General features: G+C 42.2%; 1 protein-coding gene across 1 annotated transcript in view; it reads left to right on the top strand.

Moving 5' to 3' along the window:
* The window catches only part of man1a1 (mannosidase, alpha, class 1A, member 1), a 107014-nt gene that overhangs the window by 45956 nt on the left and 34261 nt on the right, over positions 1–26797 (top strand). The window contains exons 3-4 of the mRNA XM_061090956.1: positions 5622–5737; positions 11840–11920. Coding sequence (XP_060946939.1) covers positions 5622–5737; positions 11840–11920 — 197 coding nt within the window. The remainder of the gene's footprint in view (positions 1–5621; positions 5738–11839; positions 11921–26797) is intronic.

Genomic DNA, 26797 nt, shown 5'->3' with positions numbered 1-26797 from the left:
CTTAGAGCTTCACCAGTTTTATTTCAAATATTAACATTAACTTAATGACTGCCGGGCAGCCAATGGCGAAATAAATAAAAATGTGCCCTATTATTGTATAGCCCCTGTCAACTGCACACAAACTGACAGATTAAGAAATGTATGCCACTTAGGCTACTTTTAAACAATAAATAAAAGGTAAATTAAATAGAATGAATACAAATTTACTTTATTTAGTTTACTTAAAATATAAACTTTGAAATAAACAAAAAGTAGGCTATTGTTGTTTCAATCAATCAATCAATCAAGTTTTATTTGTATAGCCCACATTCACAAATAACAATTCGTCTCATGGGGCTTTAACATTGTGTGACATCCTCTGTCCTTAACCCTCAACAAGAGTAAGGAAAAACTACTAAAAACCCTTTTCACAGGTAAAAATATGTAGAAACCTCAGAGAGAGCCACATGTGAGGGATCCCTCTCTCAGGACGGACAGAAGTGCAATAGATGTCAGGTGTAAGAAAACATCAGGATTTTTAGCAGCATCCATTAGGCTAAACATTTTTCAATACTATGTGTCAGGCAGTCCCGCTGCAATCACAGTATCTGGCCAGCAGCAAGACCACGATCCAGCATCAGGATGGGATCCACTATAATCCACAGTCATTGTCCACCGCCGCCAGTTAGAATCCATTATCAGCTGCCGCCTCGGTCGTGGTCCCTCATCATCCGATGCCAACGCGACAAAGGATCCTCCATTACAACGACGATCAGCTGGCACGATACAGAATCCACCGAACTGGATCCACCATTGCGACCTCCGACACGCGATCCACAATCATAATCCATGGTGCGGCCACAGCTGTGGCCCTGCATCCGCGGGCGCTAAGGCACAGAAACTCCGGGAAAAGGGGTCAAGTTAGTAACATGTACTGATCAGATAAGAATTATCTTGATGTGATAAATATGGAGAAAAGGAAGGAGAAGCAGGAAAGAGAAGCTCCGTGTGTCTTGTGTCATAAATTCCCTGTGCGTCTTAGCATCATCAGGGGTTTTTGCCATTTAATCAAATTTGGAACATCGCACAAATTAGCTCTAACTATAAGCTTTATAAAAAAGGAAGGTTTTGAGTCTACTTTTAAACGAACAGAGCGTGTCTGCTTCCCTAACTGAAAGTGAGAGATTATTCCACAGCAGTGGGGCTTGATGGCTAAAAGCTCTGGCTCCTACTCTACTTTTAGAGACTTTAGGGACAACAAGTAAACCTGAGTTCTGGGATCGGAGTGCTCTAGTAGGTTGATATGGAACTAACATCTCTTTAAGGTAAAGAGGTGCCATATCATTAAGGGCCTTGAAGGTGAGGAGGAGAATTTTAAATTCTATTCTAGATTTAACAGGAAGCCAGTGTAGCGATGCTAATACTGGAGAAATGTGCTCTCTTTTCTTAGTTCTCGTCAGGACACGTGCTGCGGCATTTTGGACCAGCTGCAGAGTCTTTAACGACTTGCTGCTGGTCAATACATGATGTTTGCATGTATTGTCAACAATCGTCATTCACAAGAATCGCGATTTGTAACTGAATCGATTTTTTCCCCCATCCCTACTTCCACACACAATTAGTTGTCATTGTTCTGCTTCTCTTTGTGGTTGTTTGACTTTTCAACAAGAAATGTAACACATCCCGGGGAAAACTATGCTTTTGGCTCCACCCCCCTCGTGTCTCTGGCCTTGAGCCACGTCGGACGACAAGCTAATCGATTCCTGCCAATGTGAACTCATCACATTTTGTCACAAGGTCGTCCACCTCCTCTTAAAACTTTAAGGACAGCTACTGCAGCTCAGACCGATAGAAACTGGATCTGGTGACACCTCTGGTTTCATGCTCTGTTTCTCTCCCTTGGCTCCAGGGAAGCTTCTGGACAACAGCACATGACCAGGACATGGGATGAGGTCGCTGATGTTGGTCTTTCCATTTAAAATATGATTGAATGGATGTGATGCAGCGTGATTGAGTCCTCATGTAACGTAGAATTCAAAATAGAATGTTTTAATGCAGATTTCATTATTGTCACAGAGCTGGCAAATCTAAGAGGGGCTTTTCAAAGTCATGTCGAGAATTTTTGAGGATTTAGGTGTTCCGATTAGGATTTTGTTTTTAGATTAGTTGTCGTGAGATGTTTTTGTGTTGTTTTTAGGTTTGTCTTTGTCTTGACAGCTCTTGACCATGTTGGAAATAAGTGTTTTGGCACTTTTGGTCTGCTAGTCTATAAAGACGAGCTTTTAAGAGGTCATGTCGAGAATTTTTTGACACATCCCGGGGGAAAACAATGCTTTTGGCCCCCCCACCCTCGTGTCTCTGGCCTTGAGCCACGTCGGACGACAAGCTAATCGATTCCTGCCAATGTGAACTCATCACATTTTGTCATCAAGGTCGTCCACGTCCTCTTAAATCTTTAAGGACGGCTACTGCAGCTCAGACCGATAGAAAGTCATTGACACGCTGCATCGGGAGCCGGGGATCGAACCACCGGAGACGTGTCGCCCGTGGAACCAGAGAGTTTTTGATTCTCTGATTCTCTAAATATTCCTCACTCCATCATTCTTTTAATAGACTGATTGTTCCTGAAGCAGACGCAGGCTCGTTGCTGTGGGTGGGAAACCACTGCTGTTTGTGTTTTTCTGGAGCGAACATTAACAAATGAGAGACTTCTCCCACTGTGATGAGCCTCCCACCTGCAGCGGATATCACACGACCCGTCCCCCCCTCCTGCTCCGTCTCCACAGAGGCACCGCCGAGCCGCTCCTCCTCCTCAGCCCCCCCCCCCTCAGACGCCACTCGTGTTTTCCACCGACACCACGGCGGCCGCCCTCTGCTGAGCCATCTGCTTCCTCGCCGTGATCCCGGCTCGCTAACGGGAAACAGAACCCTCCACATCACTCTCTGTGATCCCTGGACTCGGCTCCTCCATCCTCACAGACCTCGGCTGAATCCCAGCTCCATTTCATAACAGCCCTTCCATCTGGTCACGGCCACAAATCACAGATCTGGTGACAAACTGTTTCCAGCCATCATGGCCCCGGACAGACTCTCTGACATCAGAGATCTTCCTCTGTGATCAGGGTCGTCTGTGCACTTCATGAAAAGACAATTGGTTTGAAGGTTTATTCAAAAACCACTTGAACCAATTCCCATTAACATTTGTTAAGAACCAATAACCTTTAAGATACGGAAACCAGGGGGATCCACGATTTATCTCTCTCTTCCTCACATGGAGATTTTTCAGTTTCACGTCCAGTTAGAACAAAGGTTGTTGTTCTTCTTCTTGGGAATTAGACTCACTTGGTTTTTCCCTCATAGTGAAACAATAACCAAAACCATTTGATGATTTTTACTTTGTTGTGACAGCTTTGTGCATAAATCTCAGGGTTTGACAACAGACAGATCCTAGGCTGGAGAAAACTGTGGAAAGAAAATAAAAATTAGGAATTAATATCAGTAGGAGACAATAAATCACACATGGTTACTCTAATTTGTCATTTTTATGTTATTATATGTCCGAATTACTATATTATTTAAATAACGCATTAAAAATGCACTCATTTAATCTTTCAAGTCGACTTTCTCTGAACTTTTGTCCCCACATGTCATAGAGAGACTAACAAGCTGTTTTATTATGACCAAGGATTTGATTCAAAATTCGAAAAAGCATTTCCTCTTCCCTCCGACGTCAATTTTTTAAATTTAGTGTTTATATGCTGGTCACTATTAGAGAATGTGTAGCTCTCACATCACACACACGGATTCAGGATGAGCCGTGAGGGGGAAGGAAGCCCGGTGACAAGACAATGGACGTGGAGTAAAGTGTCTTGTCCTCTGGTTGTCCCTTTGGAGAATTCACTGGAGCAGAATGTGAGAGCAGCGAGAAAACAGGAAGAACAAGTGACTGGATCTGGTGACACCTCTGGTTTCATGCTCTGTTTCTGTCCCATGGCTCCAGGGAAGCTACTGGACAACAGCACATGACCAGGAAATGGGATTAGGTCGCTGATGTTGGTCTTTCCATTTGAAATATGATTTAATGGATGTGATGCAGCGTGATTGAGTCCAGATGGAACGTTCAAAAGGAATGTTTTAATGCAGATTTCATTATTATCACAGAGCTAAAGATAAGGATTTAGTGGTATCGATTAGGATTCTAAGATTATTTTGTTTTTAGATACGTTGTCGTGAGATGTTTTTGTGTTGTTTTTACGTTTGTCTTTGTCTTGACATCTTTGGACCAGGTTGGAAATAAGTGTTTTGGCACTTTTGGTCTTCTAGTCTATAAATACAAACCAATCAATCCATCTTAACCTTCTCTTTCTTAAAGCTGTAGTTTAAATTCAGTTCCAGATCAATACCTAGTGTGGTTGCCAGATATGGTAAAGGCTTTAATATAGGTCTCTCTATTCTGGCAACCTCACTGGGATGAAATTAGCATTTTCTTTACGTCAAATGTAAACAAACGCAAAGTAAAGATTTTAATATCGACCTTTTCTCTCGGAAAGCAAACAAATAACCACAGTTACATACATGTTGAACTTTTCCCATAATACTCTGTGTTTCTGTCAGACACTCTTCCTGTTCTCTCGTCATCAGAATCACCTTCAGGTCTAAGTGTCGTCCGGTGTTGGTGTATTTAAAGAAATAATAATCGCTTCCAGACACAGAGAACTCGGCTCTGATGGACAACAGGCTGATGATTCAGCATTGTGTCTAATGGAAAGCTTTTAGCTGCCTTCCACTCCTCCCACCACTTTCAGGAATATTAACCGACCCCTTCCCATAATAACAAACCAGCACCTTCCTGGTTTCCATCTCCACTTTACAGCCTTTTCAAACTTTTCTCTTTTTCTTCTTCCCCCATTAGATTTATTATTGTTTTCAGCACTTTTCTCTCCGTCCTGTTTTTCTTTCCCTTCGTCGTTTCTTCCATCAGTGATTTATTCATGTTTTCATTACCCGTCTCTCTCTGTCTTGCTTATCGTGATGTTCCAGTTTCTCCACCTCCCAAGTCCTACACCTTCCGTATTTATGCATTTTCCTTCCCACCTCAAAGTCGTCACGCAGCTCAGACAGATGAGGTCTCCTGTTCATAACGAGTGTGTAGAGCTTGGCAGGGAGCTCCGTGCCGCATCGCTTAATGATTTATTTGGCTCCGGACATCTGTGCAGATAAAGTGTTGGATTTGTTTTTGGGGGTTTGAGGAGCGACGGCACTGGAATGATGGTTTCTGTGTCTCTGTGTGTCTTCCCTCCCGCTAAGAAGCTCATCACCAGAGATGAGCAGCACTCCCCAAGTTTCATCGGCACTGATAATCGCTGCCTCTCACCATCTGTCGAGCGGAAAAATAAATTATTCAATATCCAAACTTAACTCTTAACGTCTGCTGTTCACTCGGAGCTGCTTTTCGGTGAAGCTGCTGCCAGCACCTGTTGTCAGTCACTCTGAGGAAGTAAACAACAACATTCCAGTGAACTTCATCTTGAGAAGTGGAACTTAACGAATCCTTCCCAGGATTTCAGGTGTTTAGCAGAGTGATGGAAACACTCCAGAGTCTAATGTCCTGTGTCTCCTCTCTCTCTCTGTGTCTCCTGCAGGAAGTATAAAAGGAGCGACCATCGTGGACGCTCTGGATTCGCTCTACATCATGGATATGATGGATGAATTCGACGCCGCCACCGAGTGGGTGGAGAAGAACCTCGACTTCAACATGGTGAGTAGCACACGCGTGTTCCCAGCCTCCTGATCCTCGAGGTCACAGAATCCTCGGTCCTCCGTCATAATCCAGTCAATAAAGTCCCGAGTCATTGATCACAATAAAGACACTTGGCACCTTCATTAACATACATCTCGGTTGATGAGATTTTAATGTGGACGTCGGGGTTTTAATGTACCGGAGACACAACCGTGATGTAATTAAAGACGTGTGAAACACAAGAGACGACAACAATGCATCAAACACCAGATACACAAGTCGTTTGATGGCTGTTAGACAATAGGGATGGGGGGATTTTTTTTTTTTTTTTTTTTTTTAAAACATATTTATTGGTTTATACCGGGGGGGATATATGGGGGGAGCAACATCACCCCAGAGCATGTTGACCAGCTCTTGTTTTTGCACAAGAATCTAAACATACCCAAGCACTAGCTTTGTATCGCCTACATGCAAACAACAATAGCCTACTTTTTGTTTATTTCAAAGTTTATATTTTAAGTAAACTTTTATTCATTCTATTTAATTTACCTTTTATTTATTGTTTAAAAGTAGCCTAAGTGGCTTACATTTCTTAATCTGTCAGTTTGTGTGCAGTTGACTGGGGCTATACAATAATAGGGAACATTTTTATTTATTTTCTCTATTGGCTGCCTGGCAGTCGTTAAGTTAATGTTAATATTTGAAATAAAACTGGTAAAGCTCTAAGTGAATTTGACTGTGTTGTATTTGAAGGTATGATTCAACATTTTTCCATGGTCCAGTATTTAAAAAAAAAAAAATAACCAAAAGAAATCCCAGGAAACCGTAATATCGAATCGCAATACTTACAGAATCGCAATACATATCGTATCGCCACCTAAGTATCGTGATAGTATCGTATCGGGAGGCCCCTGCCGATTCCCGTCCCTATTAGACAATTTGACTGAGTCTAACTTGAAGCAAATGTGGAACAGCTACTCAGTTTGTTAAATATAAGCTCAAGTCCTTCTCTCATGTGTCCCGGAGGTGGTTTAGGTTTGATCAGCTGTGGACTTCAGTTGACTTAGCAGCTCCCTCTGCTGATAGAGGCCACATCATGTGACAGGAGTGACTGTAAACCCACAATCTATAAAGACGGTCACTGGCAGATAACCAGGCTTTTATTTGGGAGTAGGTTTATAAATTAGAGACCTTTTTAAAATCCTTTTAGTTCTAATTTCCCTCGTCCCCAGTTAATAGAATCTGAAATTATTCTAGTTTATGTGCAGTCTTGATAAATGTAGTGTAATGTCCAAACACAGAAAGTACAGCGTTAATCCCTTCAGGACGTTTCTACAGCAAAGACCAGGCTGGAATGAGTTTGGCCCACAATGCATCTTGGCGGTTGTTTACACATTTCATTCAGCGGCGTCCACCTGTGATTTCCAAAAAGTGCTGCCAGATGCAAACGGTGTCTGTCACTGGAGGAAGACAGGATGCAAGGATTACAAGAAGAGGACATGTTTACATCCGTCTGTTCAGTGAAACATGAAAAATCACTGTTAGGCGTGTGTATTATTATTTTTTTGGTCTGCAGGATTATAATCAATCCATCAAAAGCAGATGTGAGTTGTGTTGCGGTCGGCTTTTTACGTTTCTGTCATCGCATCATTACCCAGAACAACAAGCACCTTCTCGTAATAACACAAAGAAATGCCCAAATCTTTTTGAAGCCTCCTTGACAAGGACGTATTTACTCAGAGCTTCTATCAGAGAAAAACAAGAAATGACATCGTCTGATTCCACATGTCAGACGGAGCCTGAAAGACACAGCAGCTCATTTATTGGGGATATTTACGGGCTGGGATTCAGTTGAACACTATAATATTTACAGATGTATTTGTCTCTCACTGTTAAACTGAATTAAAAGCTTTACATAAGCAGGTGCTATCTTTATTGGCAATTGTGAAATGTTGATTTATCACTTTTGAAACGTTTCTTCACTGAACCTTTGAGCTTTTTTACGGCTTGTGTAGCTCGTTATCAGCAGCTGTAAAGATATGTGAAGAACGTAAAATCTACAAGAGCAGAATTAAAAGGTCATTAAGTGTTGTAGGAATGTATCTTGTGCTAATTTCTGAAGGTTTTTGCTGATTAGTTTAATGACATGGGAACATGTAAAGTATGCCTGTGAAACACACACACACACACACACACACACACACACACACACTTGGCCCCTTTCGTTTGAAGTTGGCCTTGATTGTTGAACCGTCCTCGTTCTAATCCTGCTCAGCTCGCGGTGGAGGAGGAACAGAGAAACACTTTCTCTGTCTTTACGTCCGTGACTCTAAACACGACGGTGTTTACAGAACGTGTTAAGCCAAACATCCTTCTATTATCTATCGCTCAGTTAATTATCCTCTCAGATTAGCGCTAATCTCACTTGATGTGCTCGATCCGAACCTGTGACGTGTCGGTGGTGACTCGCTCCCCGAGGTTTGGCAGGCATGGATTTTCAGAGCCACCGCTTTGCGAGTTATCTGCAGTATCTGACACTCAGAACCCCCCCGTGCAACAGGAAGCTGTCGTTTGGGTTTCTGAGACGCTGCCTTTGAGTCTTTGTGCATGTGCTTTACAATAAGCACATTGTGGTGAGGAGCCTCTGCGACGCTGTTATTTCGAACGTCAACCTAGGACGAGTTGAAAAAGTCAACGAGGTTAGAGAATGTCAACAAAGTTTGTTTCTATAAATGTTTTTCCAAATGTATATTTGTCCCCACTCGTGTTTGGAAGAGTGCCTGAACACATCAGAGGAGACAAACTTAACTTTCAGTGACTCGAGTGAAACAATCCGGCAAAGTAGGTCTTTAAATATACATGCGTTCTCTGAGGACATTTAAAACTTGGAGAACGCTGCCATTGAGCTTGTAGGACACTCAACAGTGAAGACGCAGTCACCTTGAGTTCTTTGAGACGTGTCACACTTAGACATGTGCGAGCCTTGCAGGCAGAAACCAGAGAAACGGGTTTGTTAAATATGGGAGATAGTGTGAGACTGGATGAACACAGAGGGGACAACAGCAGCCTGGAGCGTCCACCGGAGTGTGTCTCTGTGGACATGAAGTCACAGAGGGAAAGTTCTACAACTCCAGATAAAGTAAAACTCGATGTCCACATGTAGGACAGACGTCCCTTAGCAAAGTACAAAGGTTCTTAGAGGCTTTGAGTTGTCAGCACACACACACACATAGACACACACACACACACACACACACACACACACACACACACACACACACACACACACACACACAGGAAAATGTCAGATCTGATTGTAGCCATAGTTCCTTGCTGTGTTTTGCTGTCGACTTAGCCTTAACTACTTATACTCCAACAGCTCTAACAAATGATAATGATCACATCACAAGAGATAAGCACAAAACAGGAATTTCTAAACTGGTGTTTTTCTACATTCCTACAAAACATCTGGACTTGTCACCTGTGATTTATGGCGGGTGAAGAGTTGAAGAATTTTTTTACTTGTTAAAATATAAAGTGCCAAAATGGGTGATTCAAATATACTGTGGTGACTGTTAATGTGCCGGGTAAGTAAAAGGTTGTGTGTGGGAAACACAACTCCCAGTCCAAGCTTTAAAAAGAGTACGATGGATAAAAAGTAAAGTTAGTAACACTATGTATTTAAGCTGTAGTTATAGTGACGGTTGTGTTATCGTTGTCATTTTAAGCTCCAGGACCCAAAACACAGTGACACAACTCCTCTTCGGCCAAATAGATCATAAGATCCACTCTAATCTAATAAGGCCTAGGGTTGCAAAATTCCGGGAATTTTCAAAGTTGGAAACTTTCCATGGGAATTAACGGGAATTAACGGGAATTAACGGGAATTAACGGGAATTAACGGGAATATACGGGAATTAACAGGGATAAACTGGAAATGTTGTGGGTAATTTATACTAACTGTATTTACCTTGTCATATACAGACATAAATATAAACATTTTGTTGTGTCATAGGCTGATTTGAGCCCTGAGGAAACTTTGGGCACTTGACTATATGCTACTGCATCGTTCTGTCATTCTTAACATAGGTCTTTGCACAGTATTTGCAAATGTACACAGCCTTTCCTTCTACATTGGATGGGGTGAAATGTCTCCACACATGAGATAGTGCACGTGGCATTGTTCTGTAGAATAAGATGAGAAAAAAGTTTGTAAAAAACACTAATGCAATGCCAGAGATATAAAAAGTTCGCCAAACAATTGGAATCATCTGTAAACATATTTTACAATTGATGGATAAATGAATGGAAATAGTCTAGATGAACAGATGAACAATCCTCAATCAGCATGCTAATATATTTCCCCCAGTAATATCATGGAAACTTACCTGACTAGTCCTGCACACTACAGCAGGCCTCAATAGCCCTGCTGTAGAGTGAAGGATGCTGGGAGTTAGTTTTTATTGCTCAGCCTTTAATTTGCATAGTTTTGTTTTTTTCAAAATTCCCAAAATTCCCGAGCTTAATATTCCCGTGGAAAGTTTACCGGAAACTTTCCGCCCCTTTGCAACCCTAATAAGGCCTGAGACATTATCTCACCAACTCGACTTGTGACAAACTTATTTAGAAAAGGCTTAGTCAGTTTCCTGTTGGCTGTGCAATGGCGTTCATGTTGCGACACCAGTACAGTGGACTTCTCTCCTGCCAGCGTGGTCCGGTCCTCATGTAGGAACGAGATAACTTCACACTGCTGCTGACTCACGCAGTCATTGTGCGGCCGTTTAAAAACACACAACTAAAGGTGGTTGCACAAGCTGCTGAAGAACCAGTGCAGAAAACAATCAGTCAACACTACGATATTTAAAAGTAAAGTAAACTTTCTCTATAAAACAATTCAGCAGCCGTAGGAAGGAATAATGTTTCTGTTTTTTTTACATTACAGCTGCTTTTCTGTTGTGCAGCAAATACTTAACTTTTAATTGGGATGAATTAACAACCCGGCCCGTCTGTCACTCAGACTTGGGGGAGACGTGACATGGCATATAATTTGTTTCTGCACAGGACACATTCAGTCTATTGTGTTGTCCCTGGTCGACGGCAGTGACTTATGAGAGCTGTCAGTCAAGCACAAAAAGACGTCATCTGATTTGAGCGACTTACAGACATGAAGAGGACGGGGGAGAGAAATGAGGCGTCATTGTTCTGCCGCTGAGAGGAACAGCTCAGCAAACTTCTGCTTTTATTTGTCCCATTCTCTCTGTGTAGAAACTGCCCAGAAATAGAGGCATTGTGTGTTTGGATGCTGCACAATTTGTCTCTGCCATTCAAGGTTTTGTTTCTCTACAAAGGGGATGTCACAGTTGGGAATTGGAAGAAGTGTGCTCTTACATGTGGCCTCATATTTGCCCGTTTGGCACAATTATTCATGGGTTTCTGTGTTTTAAAACAATCCAATCACCACCACTATGGTTGGAAAAAAATATCCACATTCGTCTTAAAGATATAATATGAAACAGTTCTTCATTAAAATCTCTAAAAGCAACCGTAGAACTATGTTTTATGTTTTGTTGATTTGTGTACTTCCACAAAATCCACAATTTTATCCAAGGAACCAGAAGTTTAATTTTGGTGGCTTTAAAATGCATCATATCCTCTTTCCCTCAGGCTTTGTCTGTCTCTGATATAACTTCATACGAATGTTTGTGTTGGTCACTTGTGAAATATCACGATGATTTATTGTCGTTTGCTGCTTGACACCGAAGCTCCAGGCGTTCTGGCTAAAAATAAGTACAACCTGTCATGTAGCACAGGTTTTCTCACACATATCTTACGTATAACATTCCCATATCGCTCATTTATTTATTATTTAGCTACTCAGTGATTCAAAGCAGCGCTGAATCCAGCAGTACTTACATGTATTCACAATGAACTGTTGACATCTGAATCCAAAAATATCTGCCTGGACTGAGAACAGCCGTCCTCGGTCTAATCTTCCATCTTCCTCAAGGCCGACGCTAAGTCTCAAAACTCTAAATGTTCCTGTTTATGGCGAGAGAGAGAAATGTGTGTATTCATGAGTGGTAATTATATCATCATGTCTTATTTCCTTTTCTTTTGCAGAACGCTGAGGTGTCTGTGTTTGAGGTGAACATCCGGTTTGTGGGAGGTCTGCTGTCCGCCTACTACCTGTCTGGGAAAGAGGTAAGAACCCTCCTGTTGTCTTCTCTCTCCACACCTCTGTATTGAATCTGACACTGAGGAGGGATTGTGCTGTTGGCTGATTGATGAGAGGGAGGCTGCAGGGCTGAGGGGATTGAGTGAGTCAACGAGTGCCTTTACATGCCCACTAATATCCCCCTAATTGCTGGTGGTACAGATGAATGTATTCCATTAGAGAGAGCCAAGGTAAGTTCTGTGTGTGCCCTCCTCCTGGTTCGATTTGTTTGCCTCCAGCTCGACCAGACCATCGCTTAAACAAACCATCGATTGCACGGATAACAGATGATAACCCTAAATGTTGTTGTTGTGGGTTCTCGTCCTCTGTGGCGGCCGAGAGTAGGTTGAAGAAGCTGGAATCGTTAATCGATGTATAAAAGTGCTGCTGCCGAGTGCAGAGAGAATCCAGAGAGCCTCTCACTTCACCGAGCCAGTTGTCGTCTGCGTGCAGGAGTTTGTGTGAGTCTGCTTAGTGACGAGAGGCTGTGAAAGTGTCACTTAGGTATTACGGTCAGGTCTTGTTCTACTCTGCCAATGCAGGGATTTGTGTTAATCTCACTTTTCCTTAATATCTTCTCCTCTTTATCTCTTTTAATTACTCGTCTCAGTCGCTTGATGCATGAAACCGCAGAGCAAAGAACTGATACGTCTGCAGAGAAGCTTTTAAAATCCCTGGAACCTTAAAACCTGCACATATAAGGTTTTCTGTTCCTTTCTAATTTGAGCTAATGGCACAAAACGGGATTTGACTCAGAGTGACCTGGGTATTCACTCTTTGCTATTATATATGTATATAGTTGCAGGTTTAAACAGCCTCTTATATGCACCTATAGCAGTGAGCACCTCGAGTTTTGAGGCTAAGTGCTTCTCAATTAGCAGAGCGAGAGAGAGAGAGAGAGAGTTCAGGAACGAGTCAGATTCGAGAGCTCAGTTAGCAAAACCCATTTAAAAAAATCAATGAGTGTTCCATCGCTTCAGCAGACACAAAATCAACAGCAACATTACGTCTTATTAGTCAACCGCTAAGTGTCCAGACTGTGGCCCGAAACAATAACAACACCAGAGAAGTTCGTTACGACTAATTTAGCTGAAATTTTAATTTAGACTATTCAGCAATAAAAAGTAAGAAAACAAATCAGAAAACGATCAAAGCCGAGCTCAACGTTATTAGATTCACAGCGTCTACAGATAAATAGAATCTGATTGTTGTGCCCCGTGTGGCCGATGTTAGTATTGCTAGCACTGACATCGTACTTACCTTGATGTTCCATTTAGAGTTGAATGGACGATAATGATGTATCAGGGGGTGAGACTCGAAAACGGCGGCTCACAGAACAACGGATGATGTAAAAGATAAGAAACATCGCAACTATTCTTTGGTGCTTCACATCCTCTCCAACAAAATCTAAAAACAATAGGTTTTGGAATTAAGTTTTGAATCACAAGGTTGTTTTTAAATGTTCAAAACGTCCACCTGTGTTTCCTCCATTCGACTTAATCAGGATGCCCAGTCGTAACAGTAGCTTCTCTTTGGAGGAGAGCGGTTTGCACATCGTCCTCTCGACAGGCGTGAAACAGAGAAGCTGAACCGGGACACCTCATCCTGTCTCAGATCCTGTCTCAGCCGTTATGAGTCATTCCCTGTCTCACCTGCGAGTTCCCCCCTCGGGTCAGGGACGCTCTGGGACGGAGGCGGTGGACGGATGAGCTGCCGGGCGTCCTCGGAGCATCGAGGGCTGCTGATGGACAGCGTGTCTGAATGTCTTCTGGTGGTTTGGCACTAAATTACTGCGGGTGAAGTGCTGGGAAGACAGAGGGATGAAGCTGAAGGGAAGGGGGGGGGTGGTGGTGTGGGTAAAACTGCTAAAAGCATCAATACCTGCCTGGGTCCAGAGAAAGTCTCAGTGGAACGGAGCTCACATCCATCGGTGTTGTCAATATTGGGCTTTGGTTGAAACTTGAAACTTTGTTGGATAACACATAGTGTCTAGTTTAATGCTTATTATTTGTGTGTGTGTGTGTGTCAGTGTGTGATGAGTCACAGCGATGAAAGGTGTGAAGAGGCGAACAGAAGGAGCAGGTAGAGAAACGTGGAGTCGCTCTTTGTCTCCCTCCTCCTCCTCCTCTTCCTCCTCCTCTTCTTCTTCCTCGCTCCTTGTCTGGCTCCGACTCAAAGAGACCCGGGCCTTTGATGAAACTGTGATCAGTAAGAGTACAGCTGCTGCTCGCTGCCTGCGCCCTACTGGCAGAGCTTTTAACGCCCCGGCCTGCATACAGATGCACAGCATGCAACCCCGTCTGGCTGCGGAGAGGAGGGAGGAGGAGGGAGGAGGAGGGTGGGGTGGGGGGGGGAGTGAACACGACGTATGGAGTGATGGACAAAATAAAAGGTCTCCCGTCCCTTTGCTAATCTAAGCTAAGTGCTTGAAGGATGGAAGGGCAACCAGAGGACGGCAAAACTGAACGGAGAGGGAGGGAAAAGGGATTTTAAATCATATATGTGGTAAATGTTCACATAAGTGCTATATACGAATCCTTGTTGCCTTTATGTATTTTCATAAAGTTTAGTTAACGAGATAACGCAAATACTACGAGACTGATAAACACGAGACTTGGTGGAAGGATGAGATCTGGTTCCGAGTAGAAACCAGTAAACGTTGGATTCAGGATTCGGTTTCACTTTGTTCAAGATTGTGAGATTGGCGGTTTTTATAATGACATTATCGTAGATATTGAGCCGCAATCAATACAAACACAATAAAACACCTATAGTAATGTCTTCAAGTGACTGTTGTATGTGAAATTCAATTTATATCAGCGGAATCATAATGTGGAGATCTGCTTTTCGGCCACTCGTCATATAAGGAGGTTTTCATAATTTCTACAACCTGTATCCCCCGAACGATTATACTGAACAACAAAGATGAAGCTTGGTTTTGATGAAAATAATCCCAATATCCTTCAGTTGTGTCTGACACAGTAATCTGGTGATGGGGGGATAAACCTCCCAGCTGCCTCCCTCGCACTGTAGAAAAACTCAGATTAACGTGGGAATCCTGTCGCCTGGAAGAACCAGACCGGAGGTTCGATTCCCCAGGTTTCTTACAGACCTTCCTCTGACTCGGGTGTGAGGCCGTGGTTACGACACGTGAAGTCGTGTTCATCGTGTGCTCGGCTCCCAAATGAATATAATCAAGTTCAACTCTGACATTTTAAAAAAACTCTGTGATTAAAGGATAGATTTTCCACGTATTAAGTCTCTTTTACCACCTGCCAATCAGAGTGACTGATTATCGTAATTAGCCTCCTGGCTCTGAATATATCCCTTCAACAAACCAACTGTATAAAAGACAGGGGGGGGTAATTCCACTGCCTGTGTTCCATGGAAAAGGAAAACTCCTTCCTGAGTCTGTTACTGGGGCATTTTTATGGTGTTTTCAGTAGAAAATATCCTGTTTTCCTGTCGGCTGTGGAGTGATACGTCCTGTTACCTCACATCACACCGGCAATCCAAACCCTGCAGGAAGCTGCCAGGACAAATATTTGATTACCTCAGAGGTTTCTTGATAATTAAATGATTAAATATAAGTAAATACAGTGTTCAAACCATGCATCAGTGATATTTAATGCGTAAAGCACCGAGAACAACAAACCAGGTTCCCAGTTCAGCCTGAAAATCTTACGATCCCACTGATACTGTCACTCGTTTGTCTTCAGAAACAGTTTTTGATTCCCACAGATCTGATTTGTCTTGGTACCGTCTGGTTGTTTCCTGGATTTCTGTGGCGCGGACAAAAGCAATCAGCTGAACTTTGAGGTTCTGGTTGCCCGGGCCTTGATCAATTCCCTGAAAGGTTTAATTGTCAGTGATTGATCAGATGGCACAAGAGGCTTCTCACACCCGCACGCCCTCTGCCAGTCCTCTCCACTAATTAATTGGCCTCTGTCAAGTTTGTTTTCCCCCCGAGTGGATTCACAAATCTCAGCAACTCTCTGATCTCCCATCAGAAAGGCATTTAATACCCTTGATGATCAAATCATACAATTACTGACTACTGAGATTATTTCAAAGAGACTTGACTACATCAGGTCCACTAGAAGCTTTCAGAACTCATTTAGATTCGGCCTCACCTGGGACTTCTTGGTCATTAAGGATGCTAGCGCTGCTTTCATGTGCACTTAAGTGATAAAGTTCACCATAAAATAGACCAATTAGACGCCTGACACATGGTTGTTAAACTCAACAGTTTCTAGACATCAGTTTTACTAATTACGTCCAAGGAGGAAGAGGTTGTGTTTTCTGCCCCTTGTTCGTTGGTTTTGTTTGTTCAACTCTAGCTTGATTGAATGTAGGAGGACTCTTGGAGTTATGGGTTCTTCTGACTTCTCCTTTGATTTAATAACTCCGTCTATTGGCTCGTCGTGTTGCTATCATCACTTATTCTTCAGTTTCCCACAGTTCTCATCCTTAGGTTTTTATTCAAGACGAACATTCTCCACAGAGAAAAGTCTTCTCCCGTTTTGCCGCCTGTGTTTGGACCCCTTCTGCAGTCTGTGATGAGGATGATGATAGCAGAGCTTACAGAGATCACAGCAGGGAGTCTCTGAGGCAGATAGTGACTGACACATCTAGAAACAGGACGACAGCCTGTCACTGAAGTCGGGGAACAGGGAACAGCCGCCTGGATGTAAACAATGTCTGTGTGATGTGTTGCTCCACCGTCTGTCTGACAGGTTGGTATCTCCAACAGCTGCGAGCGCCTTCCTTCACGGTATCACATGTGCTGGTGGCAGCTCTGTGAAAACTTTCACTAAGTAAAGAGAAGCGAGAGAGAGAGAGAGAGAGAGAGAGACACTGTGTCCTGTCGGTTATTTCGATGTCCAGTGAAACATGATGGACACCTGGGGACGATTGAGTCTATTTGCGCCGGGCTAACTCCCATTAAGCTGAGTTAACGACAACTAAATGGATTCAGTAAAACCTCTCGCCACCAACAGGATTACTGGTCAAGGATTGAACCCAAATATTTGATTACCTACTGTATAAACGAGTTGTGTGTGTGTAATGAGAAGATAAAGTGTGATTCATAACCCAGTGTTTACTGTTAGCCCCGGGTTAATATGAGTAATGAATAGAAAGAGGTTGAACTGGCCGTGTGGTGACTGGGATTAGAATTGGCCCATAGCTAAGAAACACAGGTGTGGAAAAGCTTAATGTGACGTTAAATCCGATTCGGTCTGAGAATTCGGCACTGATACTAAAACCATTTAAATACAGTTTTATATCCGACTCTATATGGAGGCTTTGAAAAACCAATAACCAGATGATGCTGTTGATGAGTGACTAAACAAAAGCTGAAATATGCTCAGCAGTAATGGAAAAAAATAGATTCTTATGCGAACAAACATCATAGTGGAAGTAGACGGACCAGATGCTCAATAAAAACCATCCAGTAGTAGTATTTAAAGTACATTAGTTTCACCCAAATAAAACTGTAATTTTCCTCACATCTCTTACAGCACTTGAGGTAAAACCTACTGCTACTGGCAAACTGTTTCTAGAGTAGTAATTTCTGGTAGAGTAGCGTTAGCCAAATGCAGCTAAAATATCAGTAAATTGGCAATAATTCATGCTGGAAGTTACTAGCTACTCAAAAGAAATGTTTTGTGACGTTATCGTAGTTATTAAGCTGCAGCATGTTTAATAACGACAAACACAATAAAACACCTTTAATAATATGACTGTAGTGTGTGAAATTCAATTAATATCAAATGAATCATAATGTGGAGATCTGCTTTTCGGCCGCTCGTCATATCAGAATCAGAAGGAATATAAGGAGGTTTTCATCATTTCTACAACCTGTATCCCCCGAACGATTACATATACAACATGACATACAATGATGATGCTTGGAAAAGCTTAATGTGACGTTAAATCCGATGTGGTCTGAGAACTCGCCACTGATACTAAAACCATTTAAATACAGTTTTATATCCGACTCTATATGGAGGTTTTGAAAAATGCTCAGTAGTAATGGAAAAAAATAGATTGTTATGCGAACAAACATCATAGTGGAAGTAGACGGACCAGATGCACAATAAAAACCATCCAGTGCCACGTCTTTAAAGTTACATTAGTTACACCCAAATAAAACTGTAATTTTCCTCACTTCTATTACAGCACTTGAGGTAAAACCTACTGCTACTGGCAAACTGTTTTTAGAGTAGTAATTTCTGGTAGAGTAGCGTTAGCCAAATGCAGCTAAAATATCAGTAAATTGGAAATAATTCATGCTGGACGTTACTAGCTACTCAAAAGCAGTGACTGTGTAATTCTTCATGTATTTATTTGTATGTTTTATACCAGTATGGGCACAGACCAGGTATTTGCATCGGAAAAAGGAATAAAGAGTACCGGGAGCATCTTTAATGTACACGTACCAAACCCACTGTTAGGATTCCACCTCACAAACCATATCTGGACGAACAGAGACACAGTAACGACAGAGAAAAAGAGTCTGTGTTTGAAAAACAGGACAACGAGACGGGTGTGGGAATAATGTATGAGACACGAGAAGGAATGAGGTCCGGCTCAGATAATGGAAAATACCGCACAAAGAAGAAAGAGGACAGTACAGTGCGTGACAGCAGGTGTCTGGTTGGCATGAGAAAATGGTTTTACTCTGAGCAGAGACAGGAAGCTGGAGGGGATAATCAGGTCGGGGGGGCAGGGGGACAAAGAAAGAGACAAGACGCCTCAACCCCCCGACTGGACCTGAATGAAGAGTGGAGTCCTACAGGCGGCTTCACATATATGACACAAACACACACACATGAACAGAGAGGCAGCGGAATGCAACCTGCTTTGACAGAGGGTCTCCTGAGACTGAGACGTCCAATCAGACGCCCGGCGAGCGTGGTGCAGCCGCGGCGCTCTATCTACTGCTTCCTGTTTCACGGATTGAGGGAGGAGAGGGAGAGAAAGCTCGGATGAGTGTTTTGATATTTTGTCGGCACCTCTAAGTTTTTCTGCGTTTTTATTTTTGTCATGTCTAGAACAAGGCAGTTACAGACAGGGCTTCGGGTTTGATTTCCACCGGGGACCTGTCACGTTTAAAAATACATGCGACTTAAAAGCATCCGACAAACGGTGTAATTTTGTGTAATTGTCATATAAATGCACAAGTAGACATGTCGGTGAAGGCGTGGAGCCTTTTAATGTAGATGTGTCCCCCGCTGCTTCACTGTGAGTCTCTATATCGGTCTGTCTGTGTTCTTATGGAAATGCTCAGCAATGATTCTGAGATTCACAAAGAGCATTTTGGATTCAGTTTGTGAGAAAGTTCAGTTCTTCTTGCATGTTCTTGTTCTTCCTCGTGTTCTTGTGCGTTTCCTTAGAACCTTTTCAAAGTTTAAACACATGCAGCTTCTACTAGTGCCTCCGTGTTCCTGTTGAGAAGGAAAGGGAGTTTGTAAGAATAAGTTAGACGATGCACAACTAGCTAAGATTTTTTTATTCTGTACACAACCATATGCCACTGCCCATGGTCACCTAGAAACACATTTGATTTTCAGTGAGGTCAAACAACTCATTCCAACCTCCACTTTCGACTTGTCACCTAAAATAATTTGTCCACTTGTCTTAAACCGGAGACTTTCTATCAATACCTGGCAATACCGATGCAGACGTGCACTCTCACAGTCGCACACACATAAACACACAGACACACACACGCAGGGTAATGCAGTGTGCTGGGTGCAGCCGACAGACAGCTTCTGCTTCCAATCCGCAGGAAATCCCATTCACTCAGTGAGAAAATTGGCTTTACTGGAGGGATGGGAAGAGAAAAAACAACAACACCCCCCCGTCCCTCTTCGCCTTGGAGCCATCACCGCGATCCTCCTGCTGTGCTGAGCAAAGCGCCTTACATATACACACATATACACACACAGACACACACACATCAGCCCACGCATCCACACACACACACGGAGAAGTAAAGGTTATTTGGTAACCGAAGAGAATGAATTTCCAGGATATCCATCTTAATCTCTTTTTAGAGCGGTCTAATCTGCTGTGAGGAGTGGAAGCTGAGCTGCAGATGGAGGGAGGAGGATTGAGTTCAGAGAGCAGCGGAGAGAGAGAAGAGTCTGAGAGACGTGACGTGATCGTCCACTGCGTCCATCCCACCTGTCGAGGCAGGAAACGTCCACTCGGCCGTTTCTTAGACTCCATGTTTCTATCCTCAGCTGAATAGTTTGTGATACTGAGCCTGTGGTCCTATGTAAATTATCGTCATTATCATGCAGCCTACTTAATTTAAAGAGTGAAAAATTCAACTTCACACATATCAAGGTGATTCCTGTCTCTGTAATTAGACATTTTTATAATTCAATTCTAATATTTGGGGAAAACGACGTATTTCAGCTGTAAATTATTTACATTATCATGCAGCCTACTTAATTTAAAGAGTGAAAAATTCAACTTCACACATATCAAGGTGATTCCTGTCTCTGTAATTAGACATTTTTATAATTCAATTCTAATATTTGGGGAAAACGACGTATTTCAGCTGTAAATTATTTACATTATCATGCAGCCTACTTAATTTAAAGAGTGAAAAATTCAACTTCACACATATCAAGGTGATTCCTGTCTCTGTAATTAGACATTTTTATAATTCAATTATAATATTTGGGGAAAACGACGTATTTCAGCTGTAAATTATTTACATTATCATGCAGCCTACTTAATTTAAAGAGTCAAAAATTCAACTTCACACATATCAAGATGATTCCAGTCACTGTAATGAGAAATTTTCTTTAATTCAGTTATAATACTTGGGGAAAACGACGTATTTCAGCTGTAAATTATTTACATTATCATGCAGCCTACTTAATTTAAAGAGTCAAAAATTCAACTTCACACATATCAAGATGATTCCAGTCACTATAATGAGAAATTTTCTTTAATTCAGTTATAATACTTGGGGAAAACTATGTATTTCAGCTCTAAGAAGTCATTTTTGTTGTTGTATTGAAAGCAAGTTAAGTCTCGAACTTCTGTTATTCCAATCTACGCACTTCCAACGACGTTAACACTGAACAGCAGTAAAACCATCATTTGTTTTCTACCCATTTAATGAACAACAATCTGTGCACTGTGTTCCATCTGCTAACATGGAGGAGGCCGGGTTCATGACCAGCGCTGCAGCCACAGACACAGACGTGCTGAAGATAAAGCTTCAACTCCAACACAAGGTTGTTATTTTCCTTCTGAGGCTGAATGACCAAAAGCACTTTAGATAAAGAACCTGGTTCAGTGAGTCAGAAGATGGAGGGGAAGATACAAACACACACACACACACACACTAACACACACAGAGTATATATATATTTGATATTGCAAAGGCCATGCAGAGATAAAACATATATTCTCTCACTGGTCACCGAAGGCTGTAAACGGGATCAGCAGTTAAATGGAGCAAGAGCCTTTCGCTGTGTTTGTTTAAATACGTCACTGAGTCTCCTGGTTTTTACATCCTATGATCGGCTGTAATATACCGATGCAAAGTAGGATATATCAATATGGCATTAATTAGTAATAAACTGATAAGACTGTAATGATGTACAGCAAGAACAACGAACAGTATACAGAGCTGTACTATTCGTATTAATAAAGAATAGGATATCGTGTGGTATCTTTAAGAAAACTCACGCTAGCACTAACAGATTAGAGATTGTTAGTGAACAATTGAAGCTACAAAGATCAGTAAATAGATATATAGAAGCTATATCATCTGGATCCGATGTTTGGGCTTAATTTTTGTACAGTTAGAGGAAGCAGAGATGTGTGATTCATCTTTATAAACACTCACTGATAGTTGAAGGAAGGATATGATGTGAATACAGAGTCCAGGAGCTTTCATTATTATTCGTTGTGAAACTCCTGTGTGTCTTTAATCTATAAATCTGTCTTTTAATCACTTCCAGATACAATCAGCATTAACAACCTCTTTTCATTAATCCAGCCCAGGAAGCTCCAGACCTTTTTGTACTGCAGATAAACTGGTTCTACACCTTGTGCTGTGTCAGGTCATAACGATACAAATCTTTTCCTCCTCTCATATATAGAAGATGTATTCATTACCACCTGTATCTACAGTGCAGCAGTTCAGTTCTTATGTAGATTTAACAGCTACGAGCGCTAGGTTGCACTTAATCTCGTCGTCCATGTCAGTGTCAATAGGCCTCAGCTGCTGCTCATCTTAACTGACTGATACAACTGGATTAGCCCGCTGAGCAGACAGTAAACTGGGGCGTGTGATAATCTGTGTGGTGTCATACATGCAAACACACTACACCACAGGGTCCTGTCTGTCCAGGACCCTGTGGTGTAGTCCCCTCGGACCGGCTTTGTTCCTGCACTGCATTATACACACAAACACACACATACACAAACACACACACACACATACACACACACACACACACACACACATACACCCACCCAGCAATGCACTGCCTGACATGGAGGAAATTGGTTTGGTCAACAGGGTCACACATGGGCTGAGTCCTCTCACTTCTCAGTGGCTTACCAAAGCCTCTATCAGCACTGTGTGTGTGTCTGTGTGTGTGCGTGTCTTTCCCTTAGCCAGCCAGCACGAATGTATACTGGCCTGACTTCGTAGCCTCCTAACAACTATCCACACACACACACGCACAATCCTTTCCTCCCACCGTGCTTTGACAGACTGTGTAATTGCTACACCACACTTTGCTTTATTTTCCCCTCACTTCCCTTTGGTCCTGTACACACACAGACACACACACTTACAGACACACACACACACACACTGGTCTCTCTAAGCCGTTTATGCTGTGTAACATTTGAACCTCCACTAAGGGAAGGAGTGTTGCTATAGTTAGCTCAGAAAATGAGAGGATTTGCACGGAACTCCACTTCTCGTCTTCCTCGGCTGAAGAACAAACGGTCACCTGCTATCACAACACATTTTGAATCTGAATATGTTTCCTTAATGGGAAGGAAGTTGATAGAAAGTCAATCTTCATTAGAGGAAGGATGAAATGTGGGGAAGTAGAAGATTGTTTATAACTAGTAGCATCATTATTAACTCTTCTCCATTAGGTTTAAAGGGATGTTAGGACCTTGTCTCATTCCAGTTTTGTGTCTTTGTTCTGTTGTTTACACTTAATTTCTGTGCGTCTACCTCTACTTGACATTGATTGGTTTGAAGTCTGTCTACTGGAATGTGAATGAACTGGTTCCCTTTCTACTCTGTTGCCACTGGGATCATTATGGTTTCGCTACCGGCAAATTTAATGTCTTTGTGGATCGTCTGCAGCTTCTTCTGTTGTTTCATTCTGTCTCAACTCAGGGTTCAGTCTGATCCAGACCTCCTCTTTTGGTCGGACTTAATTTGGGTCTCTAGTCCTCATGTTCGCGTTGAGTTTTGAGTTCTAAAAGTGATAAAATAACAAAAATTACACCGTACTTGATCTCCATCTCGCAGTCACCCATCTATTTCTCACAGGGATCAAGAGATTAATTTCCCATCTCCTCCCCGTATATATAACCTAATAGAAGAATCACTGCTGCATTGTGGGTGAAGCATGATAACAGCCTCCTCATTGCAGAAGCTGTGTTGTCTTTCTCTTTGACTTGACGGGTTCGGGTCAGTGTGAGTCTCCTGTTGTTGTTGTTGTGGATGATGTGTGTTTGTTTTTACTCACAGTGTGACTGTGATCTTTGTGTGACTGTGATCTTTGGCTTCGGTCAAACCAGCACAGCTACTGAAGAGACACAGGAAAGAAAGAGACAGGGATGAAATAATAATGTTTTAATAGGTGAAATATCATCGGAGAGCCAATGTCTGAAAAATTGCTGAGTCAGATGTTTTTCTTATTTTTTACACATAAAGGATTAACGAGTTTTGGAAGTTAAAGTAACTGCAAAAGCTCCTATGTTGTTCTTTTACGTCATCTCCTTATATTCACTTGTATTTATATGAGAAAATAAAAAGTCTTACGAGGCAGAGTGGACTGTTAATACTCAAATAAAACATTAATTTTGCAGATAAAAATGAAGGCAGCCGGTCTGGAGAGAAAATTATACACATTACATAAGCATAGCATTAGCATTCCTGCTTACAGTGCGGGATGAGATGCTAATGTGGTATTTAAATCGAGCTGATGCAATGTTCAGTGCAAATAGAAAAAAAACTGTCTCGAAGTCGATGTTAAAATTTGTATTATTTACCCAGTACGTGATTATTCCTCTTTTTCTGCATATCCTAGAACAACCCTGCGAAACCTTAGCTGAACGTTGGATATTACCCATGATCCTCTGCTTCCTGAGCCAGAGGAGCTGCGGCTGTAACAAATCCACCAAACTCGGCTCAGAATTCTTCATATTCTTTTAAAGTTTCCTGCTGAATATTGGAGATAAACTCTGGTTTTTAATGACTTCTGAGTCTTTTTTTTAACTCTTTAAGCATCTTATTTTATCTTGAAGAACAGACGCTCAGGGCAGAGGAGTGGGAATGAAAGATGAGAAAAACTCTCAACCTTCCAAGTCAGTGAAGCATCAAACGTGCAATTTCAAGGAGGGGAAAAGTTGCTTGTGCTGAAACCAGCCTGTAAAGTCATTGTTATTCCACAGCTGCATTTCCAGAATCCATATTAACAACAACTTAGAAAAGACACAACCATTAGGATCAGCACCAGGTTGTTAAGTACCCAAATTTCCCTTAACTTCTTTTTAATTTCCAAAAGAGAAAAGGTTTAGAGATAATAACTGAGACAACAGCCCGGGAATCAGCAGTGTGGCCGTTTGGAGCGAAGCATTAATCTGTTCATTGGTTCATTCTCCCTAAAATGTATGCTAATGTAAATCGTCTCATGTGGAAAGATCCTCATTTACAGTATCTCGGCACAATAGAACTATTTCCTTAAGGTTAAGATCTTCCAACAGAAGATATAGTAACTCAAAGTACATAATATCCTTCATATCAGAGGTAACGCTGCCCTGACGTGTTCCGTTTTAATAAAAGACGCCTTCAGAATCACTTTTTACCTTTGAAGCATATGTAATATTATTAAACCTTTACAGAGTCAGAGCTGAATCGTCAGGGAACTAAACTCTGACAGTTCAGTTTATTTCTACAAACCCTGAATTGTCCTTTGGAGTTTGCATGTGTTTCTTTGTTTCCTCTTCCTGTCAGCCGGGCCCTGAAGGGAGCGTATCTGCTTCCGATAGCCGCACTCATCGGCCCTTATCTCGTACCCTGAGAGGAAGATAAGGCAAATAAGCAATTTGCCTTGTTAATATACTCTGTCGCACACACGCACGCATCCAAACGTGCGTCTTTTGAGTGACGTTGGAAGCAGAACGAGAGCCTCTCTCCCTGTGCTCTCACAGTTTGAGTATTATCCAGCTGATAATCACAGATTATCCGTCGACTCTGACGTGTCTATTGTTCCTCTCTCCTCTCGCTGCTCGTATCTCCAGCGCCTCGGCCTGTCAATCATTCTCATGTCTCTTTTTTTATGCGTTTTTTGTCTATTTGTGTCCTTTAGTCGTTCCTTTGTTGGCGCTGAATACATAATTCAGAGGTAATTTGTTGATTTTTATCCTGGAAATCTGTTCCAATGCAGAACACCAGTGTCGTGATGCAGAGAATCGAGTCTGGAGTCTCGTCCTTGCACCTTATTGCTGTGTAGGAGGTGGAAGAAAACCCTTGAGTTATGAAAATAATAATAATCATGATTATACTCCACCTTTCGAGGTATCCAAGGCCACTTTGAAAACAAACCAGAACAAAGACAGATCAATACTAGTGGAAATGCTTCGGGATAAAGAAACTAGTGGTCGAGAGCCTTTGTGAACCATCAATCCTCCAACACTGGCATCAGAGACCAACACTGAACCACATCAGCCACAGGAAACTTTGGATTTATTTATTTTATTTGCAGTAAAACCTGCCGTCCCCTGAAAGCCTCTTCACTCCTGATCCCGGCCCTTTGATTCCCATGTGCACCTCGTGGAAGATTGACGTCGGGACAGAGCTCCAGGGGAAACAGGAACAGGGACAAAGCAGAAACACATTATTATTATTATTATAGAAAGTTTTGAAAGTGGCTCCAGCCGGCTGAGCCTCCTTCTACCTGTGTAACCAACGTAATTAACAAACTTCCAGTGCCAGAGTCTGAACCACGCAGCTCGTTACAGCCCAATATTTATCCGTCTGGCCTCGAGGCTTCTGCACTCGTTTGAAACCGATCCAGCAAAAGCTCTGATTAAAAAACCTATTGACCCAACGAGTTTCCCCCTGTACAGAATGTGAAACACCTACAATCCCAGCACAGCATAGTGGACCCTCGTGTGTGTGTGTGTTTTTAAATTACAACTCCAGCTAGCGTGATGTAAATGTGGCATTAGGATGCAGCCGGGCTTCACTCTGCTCAGCAGCATGAAAAGACCAAGAGGGACCCGGGGCCAGGCTGCAGGGCCGAGGGCTGCAGGGCCGAGGGCTGCAGGGCCGAGGGCTGCAGAGAGAAGTGTTGGCCGAGCAGAGCAGAGTTAAAAGATGGATTCTGTGACATCGGGTTTCTGTTTCTCGTCATGAAATCAACAATTAATCCGTTTTTACCTGTTTTTAATTGCATTTTCCCGCTGTTGAAAATACTCACGAGAAGACAACATGTGCATTTTTAGTTTGGAGGGAAGGTAACTTATTTACTGTGGTCGTCAAGAAAACAATAGTTCAAGTTCCGGAGAGTTTTGATAAAATCACACGTGTTTATTCAGGTTCCTCTCGAGCAGACGTGTTATTAATATCT

This window comes from Limanda limanda, chromosome 18 (assembly GCF_963576545.1).
Source record: "Limanda limanda chromosome 18, fLimLim1.1, whole genome shotgun sequence".
NCBI lineage: Eukaryota > Metazoa > Chordata > Actinopteri > Pleuronectiformes > Pleuronectidae > Limanda > Limanda limanda.
The sequence above is the reverse complement of the archived record's forward strand: the minus strand, read 5'-3'. Positions and strand labels throughout refer to the sequence as shown.